This window comes from Ostreococcus lucimarinus, chromosome 19 (genome assembly GCF_000092065.1).
Source record: "Ostreococcus lucimarinus CCE9901 chromosome 19, complete sequence".
In the NCBI taxonomy this organism is placed as follows: Eukaryota; Viridiplantae; Chlorophyta; class Mamiellophyceae; order Mamiellales; family Bathycoccaceae; genus Ostreococcus; species Ostreococcus sp. 'lucimarinus'.
The window spans coordinates 88,934-110,652 of record NC_009373.1 but is presented as its reverse complement, the minus strand read 5'-3'; the positions used below and the strand labels follow the sequence as shown (position 1 = coordinate 110,652).

The window sequence follows — 21,719 nt, the reverse complement described above, 5'->3', positions numbered from 1 at the left end:
CGCCGACGCCGCCGACGCGAACGTCGCAGCGCGAGCGACGCAAACCCACGCGCTTGACGGAAGTGTTCGTCCAAACCGGGGACGAGGCGGAGATGGAAGCCTTGCACAGACGAGAGATCGAGAGAAAGGCGGAGATGATCGCGCGCGCGGCGAAAAACGCGCCGCCGCCGCGCGCTCCGCGACCGCTGCGACCGGAGGACGTGGCGGACTTGGAAATTGCGATTGAATTAAACCTCGAGACCGACGGCTTGTCCGACGTCGAGCGCGCGTTCCTGCCGCCGGGCGAATCCCACAACGACGGCGATTTCATCGCGATCAGGAACGCGCTCATCGTCAAATGGCGAGCTAAACCGCGCGAGTATTTGTCCGCGACGGCGGCGGCGGACATGTTCAAGAACAAATTCATCAACCTCGCGCACGGGGTGCACAGATATCTCACGATGTTCGGATACATCAACTACGGCGTCATGCGCACGGCGTCCAAGTTTGAAGAATTCGCGGAGAAGAAAGGGACCTCGCAAAAGATGTCCGTCGTCGTCATCGGCGCCGGTATCTCCGGACTCGCCGCGGCGAAACACCTGAAAAATCTTGGGCACAGAGTGGTGGTTCTGGAATCGAGCGAGCGTTTGGGAGGGCGCGTGGACACGCGCGAGTTTCCGGCTGAGTTTATCGACGAGGCGGGGAAGGAAACGACGAAGACTAAAAATGTCACCGAGAGCGACAAAGACGTCAAGAAAGTGTGGGCCGATCTCGGAGGAAGTATTTTGAGCGGGTCGAATGGCAACCCGCTCTGCGTCGTCGCGCGTCAACTCGGAATCAAGCCGCACATCATTCAGCCCGAGTGCCCGTTGTACGACCGCAACGGCGACACGGTCGATAGCGAAGTGGACGAGATGGTGGAGAAAAATTTCAACAAAATACTGGAAGACATGTCGTTCTTTCGCGTGGCGATGGATCGACAAATCGCCAACGCCTCATCGCTCGGGCGCGAACTCGAGAAGAGAATAAATGTTGAGCTCGAGAAGTTGCCGATGGAGACTAGAAACGCGGCCAAGGACGTGCACAACTGGCACATCGCGAATTTGGAATTCGCCAACGCGTCGCAGGCGAAAGAGTTGTCGTTGATGCAGTGGGATCAAGACGACGCGTACGATTTCACCGGTAATCACGTCGTCGTGCCGGGTGGTAACGTGCGTTTCATCGACGCCCTGAGCAAGGATTTACGAGTTTGGTATCGTCATCGCGTGACATCCATCACCGACGCTCAGTCGCTCGGCGGCAAGGGCGTCATCGTGCACTGCGGTCGAGAAGTCGACATCATCGCCGACTGCGTCCTCGTCACCGTTCCGCTGGGTGTTTTGAAGCGCGGCGTCATTTCCTTCATCCCGGAGTTGCCTCATCGCAAGCTTCAAGCCATAGAGAACATAAATTTCGGCGTCTTGAACAAGGTCATCTTGGTCTTTGAAAAAAGATTTTGGGACGAAAAGTGCGACACGTTTGGTTTCGTGCAGTCGCACACGCGCGATCGCGGTCGATACTTTTTGATATATTCCCACAACAAGGGCGACGAAAACGTCATCCTGGCGCTTTGCGCCGGGGAAGCCGCGATCGAAGTCGAAAGCCGCGAAGACGACGAGGTGGTGGAAGATTTGTTGGCGCACTTGCGATGCGCTTTCCCAAAGGCAGACGTGGGCAAGCCGGTGGCGAGTCACGTCACGCGGTGGGGGAAGGATGAAAACACGTTCGGCGCCTACAGCTCGTGCTCGACGAGAGCCACCGGGGACGATTATGAAGAGATGAGCGAACCGGTGGGGAACATCCACTTCAGCGGCGAAGCGACGACGAGGCACTATCCGGCGACGATGCACGGGGCGTGGATCACGGGCATGCGCGAGGCGGGGCGAATCGCGATGAAGAGCGATATCACGAGTCCAATCGACAAGCTCACCGATATCACCGTGGCGATCAATAATCTTCAGGGAACGACGTATAAGAAAGAACCCGCCCCGCCCGCTCCCGCGACGACGGAGCCAGTCGAGACGGGCGGAGAAGAAAATAACGCTCAAGACGCCAACAAGAAGGAATGAATAATATAGTACAACAAAATTCCCGTATTCGTAAACAATTCGACGTCGCGTGTAGCGATCAATCGCGACACTAAAGCTGAAAGTTGCGGTCGGGCGTCGGTTTCAATCCCGGAGAGCGTTTCTTCTTCAAACCATCCTTCCCCCGATCGGGCGTCTTATTTTCCTTTGGCGTAGGCTCCGTCTCGCCCGCGGCGCTGGCTTCGTTCTTCTTCGCTTGTTTTCTATCGCGTAACCCGCACGCGTTGCAAAGCACGCCCGCGCCCTCGACGGGTAAGCGCCACTGTTTCGTTTCCATCGCTCGGCAATTTCGACAAATCTTCGGCTGACCATCGTCGATTCGGCGTTTTCGTTTCTTCGGCGTCGGCGCGCCGTCCGCGGGCGCGGACGCCGTCTTCTTCGTCTTCGTCGCCGCGTCACCACTCGACGCGGTCTTCGTCACCTTTGCGGACGACGCTTTGGACGATTTCGCTTTCGTCTTCATTCTCGCCGCCGCCTCTTGTTCCTCCTTCGTGAACCTCGCCGCCGTCATGCGTCGCTTCAAATCCTTCAAGTACGCCTCTCTCGCGACGCCGTCGTCCGCGTCCTCGCTCCGCGTCACGGTGCGCCAGCGCGTCATCATGTGGCCCTTTACGCGCGCCGTCGTCGGCGCTCGGTGAACGTTTAGCATCGCGCGCTTGGTGTTGATCGCGACGCCTCGAATCCAATCCACGAATCCGCGCAGCGACTTTTCATCCTTCTCCCGTCGCACCTGTTCGACGGTGTACTTGGGCGCCGGTCCGCGTCGCGCTCGCTCGCGCGGCGCCGGTTCCTCCGCGCCCTCGACGTCGACGCGACCGTAATTCGCGAACCCGACCTGCCACACGTTGTAGTAATAGTTCACGACGTCGCGCATCGATTTCTTCGGCAGCTTGGCGCGCAAGCGAAAGAGATCGTCGCCGTATCGCGTCGCGTGCTCCGCGAACGCGGCCACCTCCTCGTCGTCCCACCCCTCGCGCGCCCCCGCGGCGCCGATGGTGCGCAACCCCAACAACGAGTCTTCGTCCGCGCCGCCGCGCCGCAATTCCTCCTCGAGCGCCGCGCGCGACGCGGCGATCTCTTCATCCGTAAACCCGCGTTCACCGGGTCGATTATTCGAAACGTCTTCCTCCGCATCCTTCACCGCGTCCGTCTTCGCCGCGCGTTCGCCGTTCGCTCGCGCCGCGCCGCTCGAACCCTCGCCCTTCGTCGCGCTCGCGCGCGTCCTCGCCTTCGCCTTCGCGCGCGTCCCGTTCGCCCTCGGCCACGCGACGCGACCCGCCAACCGTTTTTCCCTCTCGCTCATCTTCCCTCGCTCGAACGTCGCGCGCGTCGCGCACTTTGCCTCGACGCGCGCCTGGTGCGCCGCGCCGACGCGAATCGTCCCCGTCCTCGCCATCCCGCGTCCCGTCCATCCCCTGTCCCGTCTTCTCTCGTCGCCGAGGCTCTCGTGCGCGCACGGCGCGTGTCGCAGCAGCGCCAACAGCGCGCCGACGCCGTCGCTCGCGCATCGCTCGCGCCGCGCGCGTCGCGGTTGCGCGCGCACGCGCGCGAGTCGCGCGCGGAGTCGCAGCAGCCGCGCGCGGTGCGCGCGCGACGCGTCGTCGTCGTTCGCGCGCCCGCGCTCGAGGGCGAGGGTTCGCGCGAAGCGCACGACCGCGACGCACGTCTCGCGCGCGCGAAGCGCGTCGGCGTCGTCGCGCGACATGACGCGGCGCGTCGACGGGAATGACGCGCTAAGGCGCGATTTCGAACGGTGCGTGCGCGCGATTGATTGATGGGTTTCGTGTGGTGTGTTGTACGGTATGTATTGTCGTATAATACGCGTCACGAGTGCCGTGTGGTGGGTCGTGGCGATGCGTCGTCGGACGCGCGTCGATGGCTTTTGTCGTGCGCGCGATTGATTGATGGGTTTCGTGTGGTGTGTTGTACGGTATGTATTGTCGTATAATACGCGTGACGAGTGCCGTGTGGTGGGTCGTGGCGATGCGTCGTCGGACGCGCGTCGATGTCTTTTGTCGTGCGCGCGATTGATTGATGATTGATGGTATTCGTGTGGGGTGTTGTACGGTATGTATTGTCGTATAATACGCGTGACGAGTGCGATGTGTCGATTCGATTCGATTCGCCACCGTCGTACCAGCTCGTACCAGCTCGTATCAGCTCGTATCAGCTCGTATCAGCTCGTATCAGCTCGTATCAGCTGTTTAATACTGTTTGCCCATACGATTTACGCGTTCGGACATTCGGCCGATACCGGCCCAATACGCCGATACGTATTGGGAAATTCCCAATACCGGATTCAAGCACCCCTAGCGATGCGATGGTGTGTGTGTGTGTTCGGACATTCGGTATATATGATAATGATATAAAGTATTATGAAAAACCGTACGAGCATGGACTGTAGAATTGGCCACTTTTTACTCAGGTTCCACTAGCATGCTTCCAAAAACGGGCCTTTTCTGAAACTCGATTTTTAGTAGGGTTTAGAGTCCTCCGGTTTTCCGGCGGAGGAATTGCGGCGCGCAGATCGCGTCGCGTGCGTCCATGGCGTCGACGGGGGCGGACGTGAATCGCGCGCCCTCGCCCGCGGGGATGACGACTGCGAAGGACGAGGTCGAAGAGGCGCCACCGATGGGATGTTGCGCCAAAATGGCCAAAGAAATGAAGAAATTGGGCCCCCAATGGCGTAAGCGAGAGGTGTACGGCAAAGGGAAGGACGGTGTAAAGGTGGTCGTGCGATTGAACCTGACGATGTACGGCGGACAGGGATGCTTCGGACCGCGTCAAATGCTCCGGCGCGCGGACATGACGAAGACGCCGCGCGCGCTCGAAGCCGTCGGAATGTCTCCGGAAGAGTATCACGACGTGTTCGTCGAGCAGCTCGACGCGATCGAGAACGAACATTTCCCCGAGGCTGGTTGTCGCGGGTGCATCGCGCAGACTCCCAATATTGTGGGCTGCTTCTTCGGCAGCCTGCTCACCGTCGGCTGTTTGATTCCCTTCTTCATGAGAAAGGAAGGTGAGAAATTTCCACTCAGGGAGCGGCGATGCAAAGCGTTCGACGCGGCTCTTCGCGAGTGGCAAACCAACGCGAACGCGAGGTTTGAAAAGTATCACGTGTACGTCAAGACGCAGTCGCACTCTTACTTGAGATCAAACGGGGACAAGGCCCAACGCGTCTATCAGCGCTGGATCGTGATCGCTCTGAACGATGAGGACGCGGCGGCGTTGTCCACCGAGCCCCATCTCTCCGGCCTCATAGTCACCAATGAACCGCCGTGCAACTGCGCGAGACAGTTCGTGGACGAAACGACCGGCTATTGCACGCATCCGTACCCGCAGATTCGCGGCGACATGTAAGGCGCCGTGTCACATGTGCCATACATACGACGAGTCATGACTCGTCATCAAGACACCACACCATCCACACCCGCACGACCGAGCATCCACCCGCCGCACCGCACGCTGTGTACATATATCGTAACAAATCTCATAGTATATGGGGACCGGACTGGCGGGACGTGATATTTTTACCGTATGGGTCACGACTCGTCGTTATGGGGTACTCGTATGAAATAATGAAATACCATAATTGCATTTACTTTTTGGTGTACTAAAAAGTAAATGGGTGTGTTATACGACGACGATATCGTCGTCGTACAACACACCGCGCGCGTGGGATGTGTTTGCATTCGCGGTCGCCGCGTCCGACGCGGTCGAGTCGCGATCGGTCGTCGCATCTCGATCGGTCGTCTAGGGTTTAGAGCGCGGCCGGATCCATCGCTTGACGCGGACGCCCGCGGTGACGTCGCACCGCTCTTCGCGACGATGGCGACGCGAATCCTCGCGCGCGCTCGCGCCGACGCACACTCGCGACGTCGCGTCGACGCGCGACGTCCAACGACGGCGCGTCGACCGCCGGCGACGCGAATCTGCGCGAAGAAGACGTGGGCGGAACAACAGCGCGACGACGACGACGACGCGACGCGCGACGACGACGTCGACGACGCGCGACGCGAAGACGCACAACGCGACGGCGCGGAACCGCGTGCGTTCGCGTACGAACCGCGATCGAAGTCGAAGCGACGACGGGGGAAGACGACGCGACGCGCGACGGTGGAGGTGGACTCGCCGGCGGTGGACGCGCTGCTGGGGAAGCGCGAGAAGACCATGGGGCAGGAGACCGAGGAGGCGTACGTGACGTTTTTGTTCGCGTACGTGGGCGTGATATTCGTTTTGGGGGTCGTCTTGGGGGTGAGCGCGTTCGGGAAGATGCCGGAGGCGGTGGACGGGTTCGTGAGCGAGCGGCTGTATCCGTTCTTCACGCCCTTCGTGGGGGGGTTTTTGGCGTTCTCGAGCGCGTACGGGGTGATCAAGACGCGGGACGATCCGAACGGGGGGTGAGCGCGCGCGCGGGTCGTAAGAATCGCGCGTTCATTTATTAAGAATCGCGTTGATTGATTACATTGATTACGCGTCGACGCGTCGACGAATCGTCGCTAAAAACGCGAACCGCGCGATCGCGAAGCGACGCCCGATCCGATACTCAGCGCCGCGTAATCGCGAATGTAAAATCACGCGCGCGATCGTCAAAACATGTGATACATGGGCGAGTGCGCGGCGTCTCTCAAAATCTTCGCCGCCGCCTCCCGTCCCGCCTTGGTCAACAGCGCGTGCGCCGCGCTGTGCGTCACCCTGTACGCCACGATGAGCTCCACGACCCCTAAAAACGCCAATTTTCGCGTTCGTATCTTCCTCTCGCTATCGGCGCGCGCGAATATCTCCGTCGCGTCTATCCGCAGCGTCCTCGCCTCGCGCCGCTTATGTTCCCAGTACATCATCGGCGCGTTCGCCGCGAACAGCGCGTAGTGCCCGCCGCACAGCATCAGCGCGCTCGCGCACGCGTGCGCCGCGATCTCGTGATTCACCAATCGATTGATCCGCCTCGACGCGTCGTGCGGGTTCACTAAGTCCGCCTGCAGGTCGTCGAGCGCCGCGAGGACGTACAGGTTGACGAACAGCGCGAACCCGTACAGCAGCGCCGCGAGCGCGTACGTCGCGAAGCGCCACACCGTGGACAGCGCCTCGTCCGCCGCGGCCGCGGCGTCGAGCGCGGTCATCGCGTCCTGGTCGCGGAAGATATTTTCGCGCGACGATCAGTGCGGTCGACGGTCGTTGTTAGTTTTGCGATGCCGATCGCGATCGGCGCACCGCGACGCGTTCGAGCGCGGCGCGCGCGCGTCGATCGTCGAGCGCGCGAACGCGGTCGACTCGGCGGTCGCGAACGCGGTCGAGCGCTCGACTAGGTGGGCATCGACGCGGGAGACGGCGATTTTCGGGTCGGATTGGTGAATTGTGATTGGCGAATCGCGCGCGCGCGACGCCGACCGCGACGCGGGCTCGGCCGAAAACGATCGAGCGACACTCGGAGAGCGCGATTCGAGCGGTGACGACCGGGTCGGGGGGACGCGCGAGGCGATCGAGGGCGCGCGCGGTGTATACGAGAGGGATTTAGGATTCGCGCGGCGACGGCGAGCGCTCGGGACGGGGCGGCGACGAGGACGCGCGACGGCGAGACGCGCGACGACGAAGGAGGTCTCTTCCGAGGGATGAGGGGTAAACTCGTGCGATGCAAAGACGTGACGACGATCACGGACGCGTACGAGGTGCTGGAGAAGATCGGTACGGGAGGGTTCAGTACGGTGGCGCGCGCGCGGGAAAAGGCGACGGGGCGAGACGTGGCCATCAAGGTGGTGGATAAGAGCAAGTACGCGCCGACGGATCGATCGTTCGATCGCGAGGTGGAGGTGCTCTCGGAGATACGACACGTGAATGTCGTGGAGCTGTACGCGACGTACGTGACGGATCGAAACGTGTTTATGATTTGCGAACTCGTCCAGGGCGGCGAGTTGCTCGAACGCGTGTCGCGCGTCGGGTCGTTCGCGGAGGACGAGGCGCGGTCGGTGATCGCGCAGGTGTTGCACGCCGTGGCGCACATGCACGCGAGAGATATCGTGCACAGAGATTTGAAGTTGGAGAATATTTTGTTGAGCGACGACGGGGATCGACCGACGGTGAAGCTCATCGATTTCGGGTTGGCGCGGTTCAAGCCCGAGGGACAGACGATGCGAACGGTGTGCGGGAGCCCGCTGTACATCGCGCCCGAGATTTTAGAATTGGAGACGTCGAAAGACGAGAACGAGTTTTACTCTCCCGCGTGCGACATGTGGAGCGTGGGGGTGATTTTGTTCGCCCTCTTGAGCGGGTACTCGCCGTTCGATCACGAAGACGAGAGCGTGCTTTATCAAAACATACGCGACGGCATCTATCACTTGGAGCCCGGGGTGTGGGATTTCATCAGTAATCCCGCGAAGAGTTTAGTCGCTGGTTTACTCGAAACCGACGCCAACGAGCGGTTGAGCGCGGAGCAAGCGTTGGCGCACGAGTGGATCGCCGCCGGCGCCGTCGACGCGGCGAGCGCCGACGACGTCGAGATGATGGACGCGGGCGACGCGTCGGCGACGCGAAAAGGAAAGAGCGCATCGCGTGCGGCGACGCAGCTGGACATCGACCGCGCCGAGCGACTGAAGCACCAAGCCGAGCTGATTCGTCAAGTGCGCGAGGAGGAGGCGCTGGCGTTGAAGCAAGCGAATCGAATCAACCCCGGCGGCGACGGCGGTCATCCCGCGGACGTGTTTTCGTTCCCATCTTCGTAGCGTCGCGTCGCGTCCCGAAATAAAGCATCGCCATGTACTCTTGTCACAACACCGAACACCGCTCGCGCGATCGATCCATCGCTCACGAAATCTTCGGCGGCGGTCGGTTTAAAAATCGTCGCCTCGCGAACGCCATCCAAAATTTATCCCTCGTCCCATCCTCCGCGACGTAACACCGCTCCACCATCCTCACCGCGATCGCCTCTCGACACCTTCGCACGAACCTTCGATACCGCTCCCGCTCCTCGTCCGTCCTCGGCGCCGCGCACACGCTCGCCAAGTCGTAATCCGCGTCCCCCGGGCACGCGAATCGCCCCAGCGCGTCCTCCATCGCGCGCTTCATCGCCCCCGATTTCGTCTCGCACCTCGCTTCGTTCGCGAATCTGTACAGCAGATCCATCGCGTACGCCGCGAGCGTCACGCGCAGGCGATCGCGCGGCGCGCGCAGCGCGTGACTGCGTCGCAGCGCGTCGAGGCGCAGCGCGTCCAGGACCTCGTCGACGACGTCCGCGGGTTCGCGCGCGCCCGCGGGGCGGACGAAGACGTTCGTGGGCAATCCGCACGCGAGCGCGTCGGCGTCGCGGTCGTCCGCGCCGTCGACGGGCGCCATGGACGCGTGCGCGTCGCGATGTGGCGCGAATGCAGGTGTTCTGACACACGGGTATGGGTTATAGTCAGACGATATATAGTATACGCAGATGTCGAGTGATACCACTTAAAATACGTTATATGCGACGACTCCAGGACGCTCGTCGCGCACGCGACGCGCGCGCGCGCGCGCGAATCGCGCGCGTCGGGACGACGACGACGCGCGATAAAAAAGAGCTGCCCCATGCGAGCCTCGATCTCGCGACTTTAGCGTTTCCAGCGTAGGCGTCCGTCGCGCGCGCGCGCGACTCGGGCACATCCGGGCGGATATAAGCACTACACTCTAACCAACTGAGTTAATGGGGCTCAGTGCCATCGAAATACGGCATTCGACGATCGGTTCGATGATACCACTGTTCCGTGGCGCTTGGGGGGTGTTGTCGAATTGGGACTCAAAGGGGTGGCCACCGGGACGCGCGCGCGCACGCGCGCGGTGTTACGGGTCGCGGGTCGCCGCGCGCGCGTCGACGGCGCGCGCGCGCGGGGGCTAGGCGGCGGCGAAATTACACGTCCGCGCGGTGACGCCCGACCCATCGGTCGCGACGATGGTCTCGCAACTCTCGACGCCGTAGACGCTCGCGTCGGCGTCGCGACATCGAACGACGGCGACGTCGGGGTCGACGACGACGGCGACGCGCGACGACGACGACTGCGCGTCGAGATCGGCGAAGAGTGGGTTCGAGCCCTCGCAATCGATGTACGCGCGGTCGGCGGCGGCGGACGCGACGCCCGTCGCGGCGCGCACGCGGACCGAGGACGTGGGGTCGGCGACGAGCCTGACGGCGCCGGCGCCGGCGTACGCGCCGGGGGCGAGCCGGACGACGTCGGCGTTCAACAGCGCGTTCGCCGTGGGATTCGCGAGGGCGAACTCGCGCCCGATGTGCGTGTCGCTCGCGCTCTGGACGCCGGTCAAGGCTGACTGCAGCGCGCGTTGAATCGTGTCGAACGGTTTCAGAGCGCTCCCGTCGGCGCTCGACGCCGACGCCGCGCTCGAGTCGACGTACAAGTCGCAATAGAAGAACTGCGCCGTCGGCGCCGAGTTCGCGGCGCTCCACGAGCCGACGAGACCGGTGTTCGACACGTGCACGGCGGAGGCGTAGCACGGTGACGTCATCGCGACGTAATCCACCGCGTACGGGTCGACGCTCGCGATTTGCGACGGCGACGCGCATCGAACCTCGCTCGAGCTCTCGTACGAGGCGCGCACCACGACCTCGTTCCCGAGCGGATCGAAAAATTTGCACGCCAAGTTCGAGCTCGATAAAAACCCGCTCCCTCGCACGGTGACCACGGTCCCGCCGTCGAACGGTCCCCGCGCGCCCCGCGCGCTCGCCGCGGGCGCGCGCGACGTCTCCACCGAGCTCACGCTCGGCGCGGCGCCGCTCGCGTCGTACGTGAAGTCAATCTTCGCCGCGTTCGCCATCGGCGTCGCGAACGTCCCATCGCCGTCCCCCCCCGCCGCGACGAGATCGTCGAATCGCTCGCCGCCGTCGTTCGACGCTCGAACGTGACACGTCGTCGACGGCGTCCCGCTCGTCGCCCCGATCCCCGGCCACCTCGGCGTCACGCACTCGATCTCGTCGTACGCGATCCACTTCGCCGGCATCGTGACCCGCAGCCATCCGCTGCCGACCGTCGTCGCGCACGCCACGCCGCACTTTAAATTCGCGCCCGGATAAAACGTCCCGCCGACCGCGTTCGCGTTCGCGTTCGCGCCGAACGCCTTGACGCGAATCGTCGTCCCTCCCTCCGCCGGTCCCGCGTTCACCGCGCGATCCCCCACCAACGCCCACGTCTCCCTCGGCCGACTCGCGATCGCCGTCGCCGATCCTCGACACCCGTAGCACCCCGGGTCGCTGTCGTCGTACTCGTACGTCGCGAACGTGTTCCCATCGCCGTACGCCCAGTTCCCCGCCGTCCCGCTCCACGCGCCGTCGTCGCCGTTTTTCAGCAATATCTGCGCCGCGCCGCGTTTGCCGCGTCGCGCGCGCGGCGCGACGCAGACGACGACGCGTTCGCTTTCGCGCGTCGTCTCGTCGCGCGGCGCCGCCGTCGCTCGCGTCACCACCACCTCGCCGTCGTCGAACGCGAACGCGCACCGCACGCGCGACGCGTCCGACGCGAATCGCGCGCCGCGGACCGCGACGTCGGCGCCGCCGCTCGCGTGGCCTCGCCGCGGCGTCGCGCGCGTCACGACGGGCGCCGCGAATCGATCGTCGTCGAGCCGTCGCGTCGCGAATCTGGAGCGCGTCGGCGCGGCGCGCGCGGTGCGGGTCGACAATACCATCGCGCACGCCGCGATCGCGCACGCGCGGCGCGAGGCGGCCGCGCGGCGCTTCCAGCGCGCCATTGTGCGACGCTTCGCATGCCCGACGGTTACCTGGCGCACGCTTCGCCGCTGCGTCGCGCCGACGCCTCGACGATCGACGACGCGCGCGCCGTCAAGCGCCTCGACGGGTCCGTCGACGTCCTGGGCGTCGCGCGGCGCGACGCGCGCGGGAATCCGACGGTTTTGCTGTGCCGACCGCTGCGGACGCAGCGCGCGCGCGGCGACGACGAGCGCGCGCGACGGCGCGCGCGAGCGAAGAAATGGCGCGGGTCGACGACGGTGGAGTCGCCGTGGCCGAACGCGCTGTGGCTGTGCGATCGCGAGCTGTGCAGGCGAGTCGGGAGGTTGGAGCACGGCGGCGGCGCGGCGGCGGCGCGGCGAAAAATCGACGACGACGAGGCGACGGCGCGAATCTTCGACGCGCAGCAGAGACGGTACGCGGCGATGCGATGGGGATTGTTGACGGGGAAAGAGCGGGAGATGTGCGAGCGGTTGGGGGGGGAACACGTGGAGGCGCTGCGGGATCGAGGCGTGGGGGGGTACGCGCGGGACGACGTCGGCGGGACGGGGCTGCTGATACAGGTGAAGTGTTTGCACGCGCACTACGCGCATTACTTGGCGACGGACGGGGATAACGTGGTGGGGGCGATGGTGCAGGAGATGCTGGACGCGGGGGAGGACGAGGACGTGGCGAGGGCGCAGCGCGAGGAGGGCGAGCGGCGCAAACGCGACGGTTAGGGACGAGGGCGATTTTAGAATACAGTTTTAGCGCCCGCGGGCGCGCGCGGCGAGCGAACGCGCGAGCGACGCCGCGCGCGCGTTTAAGCGGTGTCGTCCGAACGAGGTCTCGCTAAGACCTCGGTCGGGTAGAAGACTTCGTGAAGAAACAAGCCGCGCGCGGGCGCGCCCATGGGCGCGCGCGAGCGATCCTTGGTTTCGATGAGCGTTCGCAGGTACGCCAGGTCGTGCTTGCCGCTCGCGACGACCAAGAGCGCGCCGACCATGTTGCGCACTTGACGATACAAAAATCCGTCGCCCTCGACCTCGAGACGAATCAATCCGTCGTCCGCGGCGTCCTCGAAGACGTCGAAGCGACGAATCGTTCGCGTCGTGTTCCTGTCCTCGTTTGATTTATCCCTCGACGTGTTGCAAAACCCTTTGTAATCCATCGTCCCGACGAACAACTGCGCGGCTTGACGCAACAGTTCGACGTCGCACGGGCGCCATCCGACCTGATGCGCGTACTTTCTCGTGAACGGGCTCGACGTCGCGCGCGCGTCCACGTAGTAGTGGTACGTCTTGCCGCTCGCGTGAAATCTCGAATGAAACAACGGATGGGGTTCCCAGAACGCGTCGACGCGAATGTCTTTCGGTAACATCCCGTTCATCGCCTTTTGACACCGCGTCAAGTCTTCTCCTAACGATTTTTCGCAATAAAAGTGCGCGACTTGCCCTCGCGCGTGCACGCCGGCGTCGGTGCGACCGGCGGCGCCCAATCGAAGCCGTTCTCGATCGATCCCGGTCAGCTTCGCGAGCGCGCGCTCGAGTTCGCGCTGAATCGTCGGCACGTCTTCGCCTTGGTACTGAAATCCATTATAACGCTCGCCATCGTACGAAATCTTCAGCGCGTACGTGACGTCGCGTCCCGAAGCGCGATGCAGCTCGAGCTGCGCGTCCGACATCGAAGCCTTATACGCCGCGTTTTTCGCCGCGTTTTCCCCATACGGCTCGCTCTCGCGGACGCTCGCGTTCGACGCCGCGCCGCTTTCGTCGTTTTCGCTCGCGCGAACCGTCGCGTTGGCCCGCGCGCGTCGCTTTCCCGCGCCAGCCCGAGCGCGCGAGCGCACTTTTTGCGCTCGAAATCCTCCCCGCGCGTCGTCTGCGCGCCTCTCCGCGCGCGCGGCGCGCGCTCGAACGATCGCGCGCGTCCATTCACACGTCGCCATCGCGTCGCGCGCGCCGCATGGACGCCCGCCGCGATGTGCGGGCGCGTTTCGCGTCCCGACGCGGGACACCGGGACAAACCTCACCGCACTTCGCGACGCTTCGAACGCGCGCGCGATGGCGAGCGACGCCGTGACGTGGCACGTGTACGTGCATAAACTTCGCGCCTGGGTGCCGACGGAAGACACGCGCGAGAAGGCGCCCGAGGAGCAAGAACCGACGCGTCCAACGCTGATTTTGGTCATCCGCACGCAGACTGGAGAATTTCTGTCGCACGCGCACGGCGACGACGAGCGCGGGAACGTGGTGTACGACGAACCGACGTGCGAAGAGGTTGTCGAATTTCTGTCTCGCGTCGCGGAAAATCCAAAGGTGCTGAATTCGAGCAAAAAGGGCGACGGCGAGGGGACGACGGCGAAGCCGACGCGCGTGGCGTTCGCGTGCACGGCGACGGCGCGCGCGCTGGCGGGGAAATCGCTCGAGGAGTGGGATTCGTTCGATGGGTGTAAGTATGTCAATGGATGCCGAGATGGGGTGATGGCGAAAATACCGAGCGTGCGAGATGTGAGTTTCGCGCCGGTGCCGGAGAGCGTGTTGCGAGACGTGGTGCGAGGGCAAATCGAGCCGCAGATGCGGCCGAGCGAGAATGACGAGGTCTGGGGGACGCAGCATTTGCCGGGATTGATGGAATCCATCGATGGGTTCACGCCTCGGTTCGGTGCGAGTTTATTCGGCGCGGCGAAGGCGTTCGCTGAGTGCGGGATTCGGCGTAAGCTTGAACGGCGTCGACCGGTGAAAATCGCGTACCGGTTAATGCTGCGCGACGACGTCACGATGCGGTTGACGTGCTTCGTCGCGTTCGATGGGACGTTCGAGGATGAAAACTTCGGATTCAACGTGCACAAGACGCTGAAGGATGCGCAGGTGGCGTTTGAGGTCGAGCACGGGAACGAGGACGTCGAGCCGAGCTTGGAGGGGCAGACGTGCATGTTTTCGAGCGCTGTGGAGACGCCTTTCGAGGATTTAGACGCGCGCGACGCGCACGATTGGCCGTTAGTCGCGGCGGAGGGTGAAGTCGGCGGCGTGTTGTGGCCGCTATTCTTTAAAATCGCCCTAGACGAGGAATCCGGCGACAATCTCGAGATTTCCCGACCGGCGATCATCGAGCTTCAGGCGTTCGAACTCGCGATGAAAGCCGTCGCGCAATTGGCGCGACGCGACGAAGGATTCGAATGCGCGCCCGCGGGCGAAAACGGTGACTTGACCGAGGTTCGCAAGCCCCGCGGACCGTGGACGATCAAGACGTCGTCGTTCGCGGCCAAGGGCGAGGAGGAAGAAATCGAGATCGAAGTGTCCTTACCCGAGCTCGCGGAGATGAAGGCGAACGAGTACTTGTGACGCGGCGTTTTGAAGATGCGTTTTCTTTCGTCGTCGTATTCTCATCGTCATCGCTAGCTAATCGTGTTGTTCATGATACAGTAAATTTTTCGAGTCTCGTCGTCTCGTCTCGTCGTTCGTCGTTCGTCGTCTCGTCTCGTCTCGTCGTCACCGTCGATTAATCGAACGCCCATTGATTTTCCTTCCTAACCTCCTCTTCCTCCTCGGGCGTGAAATCATTCTTGATGTTAAACGTCTTACGAATCTCCTCCGGCGTCTTCCCCTTCATCATGTTCGCCACCGTCATGCACGTCAAGTCCAGCAGCCCCTTCATGTTCAAGTAATTCGCCGCCAGAATGATTTCAAACAGCGTCGCCTGGTCCACCTTGACGAAATCGTTGTTGAACGCCTTCACGTTCGCCTCGGATTCGTTCTCCTTCTTCGCCTTGACGTGATACTTGCAGTACTCGATCACCTTGGTCAAAATCTTCGAGTTCACGTTCGGCAGCGGCACCGGCGCGTCGTTCTCCGTGTCCTCGATGATGGATTTAATCGTCTCCGACAGGCTGTCGTCGCGCGCGCGTCGTCGTCGCGTCTCGTCAGTCCTCGGTCGTCGGTCGTCGGTCGTCGAGGTTTCGAATCGTTCGACGCGATTCCTTCGTCGCGATTCGCGCGTCGCGATTCGCGCGTCGCGACACGCGCGGGCACGCACAAAGCGACGTCCTCGTCGACCTCGAAGGTCTCGTCGTCGGACGAGCGGAGCGTGATCGTGGCGGCCATGGCGCGCGCGTCGCGGAGTGCGGCGCGATGGCGCGGCGAGTGGGATTCGTTAGGTTTACAGTTGGGTAAAATATGAGGTTTGAGTACGTATTCGGGGTGGTGAAAGAGGGATATCGCGACGACGCGAGGGTGACCGGGGGGGGCGCGGCGCCGGGCGCCGGGCGTCGAGGCGAAGACGCGTTCGTGGTGATGAATCGATGCGTTAAAAGCTCTACTCCGCGGGTTCCTCCGAAGACGCGGCCTCGGCGGCGGCGGCCTCGGCGGCGGCGGCCTCGGCGGCGGCGGCGGCCTCGGCGGCGGCGGCGGCGGCGGCGGCTTCGGCGTCGGCGACGGCTTGCAGACGCGCGTCCTCGGCGCGCATGGCTTCCATCTTGATCTCGTGTCTCGTCTTGCCCTCGCGCTTGGACACGAAGCGCGTCTTCAGGCGCGCTTGTTTGCCCACCAATCGGCGGAGGTAGAATAATTTCGCGCGACGAACCTGCGCGGAGAAAATGAAGAAGAGATCGCTCGAGGTCAGTCGTCCGCGTCGCGCGGCTCGAGGGTTATCCGCGCGCGTCGCGTCTCGCGTCCTCGCGCGTCCCGCGTCGCGCCGTCGCGCCGTCGCGCCCGCGTCGACGCTCAATAAAATACGTACCACCGGTTTACCCGCGCCGCGAACCTCCTCGAACGTGCACAACGGCGAGTGCACCGGAAACACTCGCTCCACGCCGAACCCCTGCAAGGTTTTCCGCACCGTCACCGTCGTCGCCACGCCCGCGCGGTGAATCCCGATCACCACCCCCTCGAAGGGTTGCACCCGCGTCTTATTCCCTTCTTTCACCGTCACGCCCACCCTCAGCGTCATCCCGACTCGGAACGGGATCAGATCGCGCTTCGTCTGTCGCGCGCTCGCGCGCTCGACGTACGCCGACAAACCCTTCTTGTTCGTGTGGCTGTACGAGTGCGCCGTCTTCGTCGCGCTGCACGCGATCTCGACGCGCGCTCGACGCGTTGAGCGTTGAAGCGTCGCAGTGTGCGTCGGTCGCGCGCATCGCGCGCCGCGAATCGACGTCGCGCGTCGCGCGGCGAGCGTCGCCCGCGTCGCCGTCGCGCGCGCCGGCGTCGTCGTCGTCGTCGTCATCATCGTCCGCGTGTGCGTCGCGGTCGCGTCGAGCGAGCTTCGGCGGTCGCGTCGAGCGGCGGTAAATAAACGTGCGCGCGCGTTTCGCGACGCGTCGTTCGTCGTCGCGCGTCGCGTCGCGAGGTGCGGTCGCGCGTCGCACAGCGCGAAACCCTCGAATGGCGTCGTGTGTGCGTCTATACATAAATATACACATCGGACATACGGTACATATATAAATACACACAAACCCATAGACGAACCAGTACATATATAAATATATTTTAACCCCATGATGGAGTATCGCATCGAATCGGTCGCGCGCCGCGCCGACCTCGCGACCGCGCTCCCGCGCGCGCGTCGAGCGCGCGATGCCCGCGCGATTCGCGCCGCGCGCGACGCCCGTCGCGTCGTCGCGTCGTTTTCCCGTCGCGTCGCGGCGCGCGGACGCGAACACGACGCGACGAGTCGTCGCCGCCGCCGGCTCGACGCGCGACGGCGACGACGCCCTCGACGCGCGACGGCCGCGCGCGCGCTCGTGGGCGTCGACGAACGACGCGAAATACGCGCGATTGACGCGCGACTCAAACGCGCGCCGAAGCGACGACGACGACGACGAGGCGGGATTTCGCGCGGCGAGCGCGGCGGCGCTCGCGAGGGCGACGCGACGACGCGACGCGACGAGAAGAGGCGACGCGACGCGCGCGCGAGACGCGTACTGGGGCGAGGACGAGGGCCTGAGCGGATGGGCGCGAATGATGGGGGAGGACGTCGACGCGCGGGCGGTGGATGGGAGGATTCGACGGCGAGACGGGGGGTCGGAGACGACGAGGGCGGATTCGGGAAAGGCGGCGACGGCGTATAAGCGAGGGACGGAACGGCCGTGGGAGGCGGCGAGAAGGGCGAGGGACGCGCGGCGCGCGGAGAGAGAGGCGCGAGAGGGCGCGAATGGGGATTCGGGGGGGGCGAACGCGCTCGAGAGGGCGGGATTGCCGGCGGGATTGGCGGCGAACGCGCGAGACGCCGGGTTGCGGCGGACGACGGAGATTCAGCGATTGGCGATTCCGGAGCTCGTTCGGGGGAAGTCCGCGGTGTTGCTCGCGGAGACGGGGTCGGGGAAGACGTTCGCGTACCTGCTGCCGATATTGGCGTCGATGACGACGCCGGGGAGGAAAGGGACGAAGCGAAGCGGACGATGTTGTCCCGCGTGCGTCGCGTTGACGCCGAGCGTGGAGCTGGGGAGACAGGTCGCGCACGCCGCCGAACTCGCGGCGTATTGGAGCAGCGCGAGCGCGGACGTGCCGACGCCGAGCGTGTTCGCGCTGCTCGGGAAGGAGAAGAAGTTGGTGAGACCGAAATCCAAGGGCGGCGCCAAGACGGGCAAAGCGAAAAAGACGAAATCCACGTCGGCGGACAAGTCGAAGCTCGCGGGAGACGAGGAGGCGATTCCGGAATTTCGCAACGCCGATATCCTCGTGTGCACGCCCGCGCGCTTGCTGAAACTCATCAAAGACGAGTGGGTGTTGCTCGGTCGTTTGCGTCACGTCGTCGTGGACGAGGCGGATGAAATGTTGTCGAGCGGTTTCGCTCGCGACGTCGGCGGTATCATCGCCGCGACGTACGGCGAGGGTGGGGTCAATCGATTCGACGCGCGCGTGCAGTACGTTTTCGCCGCGGCTACGATGCGCGAGGCGCAGCCTCTGCTCGACGCATTTCCGGCGGAAGCGGCGGACGAATTCGAGTGGATCTCGACGGCGCAATTCGGTCGCGTGCATCCGCAGCTCAAGACGCGCGTGGACGACGTCGACGGTGCCGAGGCGAAATTCGCCGCCTTGGCCGACGCGCTCGAACGGCACAAACAGTACAAAACGCTCATCTTCGTCAACTCTCCCGAAGAGGCGGATGAAGTCGTGCAAAAACTCGACGAGCGCGACGTCGTCGCGCTCGCGTTTCACGGCAAGGCGAAGGAGCGCGGCGTCGTCCTCGACGATTTCATCTCCGGTGAGCTCACCACGTGCGTGTGCACCGATCTCGCGGCGCGTGGAATCGATTTTCCGCAATTACATCACGTCGTGCAGTACGGCGCGGCGCCGTCCATGGAGATGCACGTGCACCGATGCGGACGCACGGCGCGCACGGGGCAGGAGGGACCGTTTTACGTCACGTGCGTCGTGGACACTCGAGCAGAAGACGTCGCGGAAGACGTCGCGTTGGCGCTCGGCTTGAAGAGACGATACGTGCGGGCGAAGGATGAAGCGGAAGAAGAATCGGTCGTCGACGAAAGATGAATAATGATTAGATTGTGTGTAATTTTACATCGCTCGCGTCAACGCGCGCTCGCGCCGTTGCTCGACTTTGGCGTCGTCCACTGCGCGCCGTGCAAGTTTTGAAACTCTACCAAACTCGTCTTACCGAGAACTTGACCAAATAACGTCCCCGTACTGCACCCAGTGACGCGAACGGCGACGTAATCTCCAGGCTTGACGCCGTACGACCCGCTCGTCGGCGCGTCTTCGTCGCCGGCGTACTTGCCGATGGCATCATTCTTTTCGAACACCACCCACTTCGATGTGTCCGTCTTCCCCGTCCACTCGTCGGAGTTTTTCTTACTCGGACCCTCCACCAACACGCAATGCGTGGAACCGATCTCCATCTGTTGCTTCTCCGCCGCGCGCGCTCGAAAGGCGTCGATGACTTCCTGCAGACGCCGCTGCTTCACGTCTTCGGGGACGTCGTCGATTTGGTGTCTTTGCCCCGCCGTGCCCTCGCGTTCGCTGTAAGCGAACATGAACGCTTGTTCGTATCCGATCGCGCTCATCAAACTCACGGTGTCCTCGTGATCGTCCTCGGTCTCGCCGCAAAAGCCGCTGATGATATCCGTGGTGATGGCGCACCCCGGAATCATCGCCTTGACGCGATCGATGAGGGCAAAGTAAGACTCGCGCGTGTACCCACGCGCCATGCGCTCCAAGGTAGCCGACGACCCGCTCTGCGCGGGCATGTGCAAGCACTTCGACACGTTGGGTCGATCGCGAATCACTCGCAAGACGTCGTCGGGGAAATCCTTCGGGTGCGGCGACGTGAAACGAATGCGCATCTCGGGATCCACGCTCGCGACTTTATCGAGCAACTCGGCGAATTGAATCGTCCCCGCTCGCTTGCGCTCGGGATCGTACCGACTCGCGAAGCCATCGGCGTAGCCGACGAACGCGCTACCGCTCGCGCTCGCCAAACGTTCCGTCGACGCGTTCGCGAGCTCGGCGATCGGGTCTTTGGATTCGCCTCGCAGTGAGCTCAAGAAATCCGTCGTCGTCGCGCTCGCGGGCTCTCCCGCGTACGAGTTCACGTTTTGCCCGAGCAAAGTGACCTCTTTCACCCCTTGTTCGCTCAAAAGACGAATCTCGTACATGATGCTCGCCAAATCGCGCGAGCGCTCGCGTCCGCGCGTGTACGGCACGATGCAAAACGCGCACGCGTTGTCGCACCCGCGCATGATGGTGACAAAAGCCGAGTGCGACCCCGCCTCGCGCACGGGAATGATGTCCGCGTACGTCTCCTCCACGCTCAACTGCACGTTCATCGCCTTCCCTCCCGGATTCCCGACGACGGCGTCGATGAGATTCGGCAAATCCCTATACGCGTCCGGTCCCGCCACGATGTCCGCCAGCCTATCCGCCTCCAACAACTTCTCCTTGATCCTCTCCGCCATGCATCCCAGCACGCCCACCACCGGCTTTTCGCTCCGTTTCTTCCCGTTCCCCAGCGATCGAAAGTACGCCAACCGCTGCCAAATTTTCGCCTCCGCCTTATCCCGAATCGCGCACGTGTTGATCAGAATCACGTCCGCGTCGTTCACCTCCTTCGTCTCGTCGTACCCCGCGCCCTCGAGCACCGCCATCATCACCTCCGAGTCGTTCACGTTCATCTGGCACCCGTACGTCTCCACGTACACCGCGCGTCGCCCCCGCGCGTCCTCCTCCCCGTCCTCCGCGCGTCCCGTTCGCGGCGCCGCGCGCCGCGCCGCGACGCCCGCCGCGCGCACCGCGTCCGCCGTCGCGTCGAGGTGTCGCCCGTCGCCCGCGCGCGCGCGCGCGCGTCGGCGCGGCGTCGACGGTCGCGCCGCCACCGCCGCCGCCGCCGCGCGCGGCGTCGCCATCGCTCGCGAGCGCGCGCGGATTCGGCGAGGGCGCGGATTCGGCGCGCGCGCGCGAGAGCGGCGGTCGGGCGTCGAGCGCGCGCGCGAGTGCGACGTCGCGCCGACGCCGCGGCCGCGCGCGGCGCGAGGGATTCGCGTCATTTATCGCGCGGATCAGGGTTGAGATGTACGCGTTAGAGCGCGTGAATGCGGTATCTGATGCGCGATTCGCGTCATTTATCGCGCGGATCAGGGTTGAGATGTACGCGTTAGAGCGCGTGAATGCGGTATCTGATGCGCGATTCGCGTCATTTATCGCGCGGATCAGGGTTGAGATGTACGCGTTAGAGCGCGTGAATGCGGTATCTGATGCGCGATTCGCGTCATTCATAGGTTCCAGAGGTGCGCGTTGGCGCGCTCCGTGAACGCGGCGTCGGTATCGAACGCCGCGTCGAGGGTCGGCGCCGCGATCGCGGTTCGTCGAGCGCGCGGCGTTCGAAGACGGTTTAATGCGGTGCATGGATGTTGATTGCGTGGATAAAAAGTTGCGTCGACGTCGAAGTCGCGCCGACGGCGCGCTCAGACG

General features: G+C 63.7%; 15 protein-coding genes across 15 annotated transcripts; 8 read left to right on the top strand and 7 right to left on the bottom strand.

Annotated features, from left to right (window-relative positions):
- Window positions 1-134: 134 nt before the first annotated feature.
- AOX1 (amine oxidase) lies at window positions 135-2,087 on the top strand (the record flags this gene model as incomplete). Its single annotated transcript, XM_001422402.1, has 2 exons — window positions 135-652; window positions 719-2,087. 2 exons carry the CDS (start codon window positions 135-137, stop codon window positions 2,085-2,087), a joined length of 1,887 nt encoding a protein of 628 aa, XP_001422439.1.
- Window positions 2,088-2,157: 70 nt separating this feature from the next.
- On the bottom strand, window positions 2,158-3,408 carry OSTLU_28580 (predicted protein; the record flags this gene model as incomplete). Its single annotated transcript, XM_001422356.1, has 1 exon — window positions 2,158-3,408. The coding sequence occupies one exon, from the start codon at window positions 3,406-3,408 to the stop codon at window positions 2,158-2,160; it is 1,251 nt and encodes a 416-aa protein (XP_001422393.1).
- A 799-nt stretch (window positions 3,409-4,207) lies between these two features.
- OSTLU_28579 (predicted protein) lies at window positions 4,208-4,474 on the top strand (the record flags this gene model as incomplete). The annotated part of the gene is made up of 1 exon (XM_001422401.1): window positions 4,208-4,474. The coding sequence occupies one exon, from the start codon at window positions 4,208-4,210 to the stop codon at window positions 4,472-4,474; it is 267 nt and encodes an 88-aa protein (XP_001422438.1).
- A 155-nt stretch (window positions 4,475-4,629) lies between these two features.
- OSTLU_25808 (predicted protein) lies at window positions 4,630-5,684 on the top strand. The gene is given in 2 exon segments (XM_001422400.1): window positions 4,630-5,544; window positions 5,564-5,684. The coding sequence occupies 1 exon segment, from the start codon at window positions 4,650-4,652 to the stop codon at window positions 5,463-5,465; it is 816 nt and encodes a 271-aa protein (XP_001422437.1). The 5' UTR covers window positions 4,630-4,649; the 3' UTR covers window positions 5,466-5,544; window positions 5,564-5,684.
- A 591-nt stretch (window positions 5,685-6,275) lies between these two features.
- Window positions 6,276-6,509, top strand: OSTLU_28577 (predicted protein; the record flags this gene model as incomplete). Its single annotated transcript, XM_001422399.1, has 1 exon — window positions 6,276-6,509. One exon carries the CDS (start codon window positions 6,276-6,278, stop codon window positions 6,507-6,509), a length of 234 nt encoding a protein of 77 aa, XP_001422436.1.
- Window positions 6,510-6,802: 293 nt separating this feature from the next.
- On the bottom strand, window positions 6,803-7,141 carry OSTLU_9005 (predicted protein; the record flags this gene model as incomplete). The annotated part of the gene is made up of 1 exon (XM_001422355.1): window positions 6,803-7,141. A coding segment is annotated over one exon (339 nt), but the record flags the coding sequence as incomplete, so codon positions are not given.
- A 597-nt stretch (window positions 7,142-7,738) lies between these two features.
- OSTLU_3082 (predicted protein) lies at window positions 7,739-8,557 on the top strand (the record flags this gene model as incomplete). Its single annotated transcript, XM_001422398.1, has 1 exon — window positions 7,739-8,557. A coding segment is annotated over one exon (819 nt), but the record flags the coding sequence as incomplete, so codon positions are not given.
- Window positions 8,558-9,956: 1,399 nt separating this feature from the next.
- On the bottom strand, window positions 9,957-11,075 carry OSTLU_18885 (predicted protein; the record flags this gene model as incomplete). The annotated part of the gene is made up of 1 exon (XM_001422354.1): window positions 9,957-11,075. One exon carries the CDS (start codon window positions 11,073-11,075, stop codon window positions 9,957-9,959), a length of 1,119 nt encoding a protein of 372 aa, XP_001422391.1.
- Window positions 11,076-11,834: 759 nt separating this feature from the next.
- On the top strand, window positions 11,835-12,536 carry OSTLU_28573 (predicted protein; the record flags this gene model as incomplete). Its single annotated transcript, XM_001422397.1, has 1 exon — window positions 11,835-12,536. One exon carries the CDS (start codon window positions 11,835-11,837, stop codon window positions 12,534-12,536), a length of 702 nt encoding a protein of 233 aa, XP_001422434.1.
- A 36-nt stretch (window positions 12,537-12,572) lies between these two features.
- OSTLU_28572 (predicted protein) lies at window positions 12,573-13,772 on the bottom strand. The gene has a single exon (XM_001422353.1). It carries the CDS (start codon window positions 13,478-13,480, stop codon window positions 12,620-12,622), a length of 861 nt encoding a protein of 286 aa, XP_001422390.1. The 5' UTR covers window positions 13,481-13,772; the 3' UTR covers window positions 12,573-12,619.
- An 87-nt stretch (window positions 13,773-13,859) lies between these two features.
- Window positions 13,860-15,140, top strand: OSTLU_18884 (predicted protein; the record flags this gene model as incomplete). The annotated part of the gene is made up of 1 exon (XM_001422396.1): window positions 13,860-15,140. One exon carries the CDS (start codon window positions 13,860-13,862, stop codon window positions 15,138-15,140), a length of 1,281 nt encoding a protein of 426 aa, XP_001422433.1.
- A 157-nt stretch (window positions 15,141-15,297) lies between these two features.
- On the bottom strand, window positions 15,298-15,899 carry OSTLU_28570 (predicted protein; the record flags this gene model as incomplete). The annotated part of the gene is made up of 2 exons (XM_001422352.1): window positions 15,298-15,685; window positions 15,832-15,899. 2 exons carry the CDS (start codon window positions 15,897-15,899, stop codon window positions 15,298-15,300), a joined length of 456 nt encoding a protein of 151 aa, XP_001422389.1.
- A 409-nt stretch (window positions 15,900-16,308) lies between these two features.
- On the bottom strand, window positions 16,309-16,812 carry OSTLU_9119 (predicted protein; the record flags this gene model as incomplete). The annotated part of the gene is made up of 2 exons (XM_001422351.1): window positions 16,309-16,405; window positions 16,568-16,812. Coding segments are annotated over 2 exons (342 nt in total), but the record flags the coding sequence as incomplete, so codon positions are not given.
- A 1,202-nt stretch (window positions 16,813-18,014) lies between these two features.
- Window positions 18,015-19,148, top strand: OSTLU_5153 (predicted protein; the record flags this gene model as incomplete). The annotated part of the gene is made up of 3 exons (XM_001422395.1): window positions 18,015-18,148; window positions 18,188-18,311; window positions 18,441-19,148. Coding segments are annotated over 3 exons (966 nt in total), but the record flags the coding sequence as incomplete, so codon positions are not given.
- A 176-nt stretch (window positions 19,149-19,324) lies between these two features.
- Window positions 19,325-21,154, bottom strand: OSTLU_42298 (predicted protein; the record flags this gene model as incomplete). Its single annotated transcript, XM_001422350.1, has 2 exons — window positions 19,325-20,254; window positions 20,345-21,154. 2 exons carry the CDS (start codon window positions 21,152-21,154, stop codon window positions 19,325-19,327), a joined length of 1,740 nt encoding a protein of 579 aa, XP_001422387.1.
- Between the last annotated feature and the right edge of the window lie 565 nt (window positions 21,155-21,719).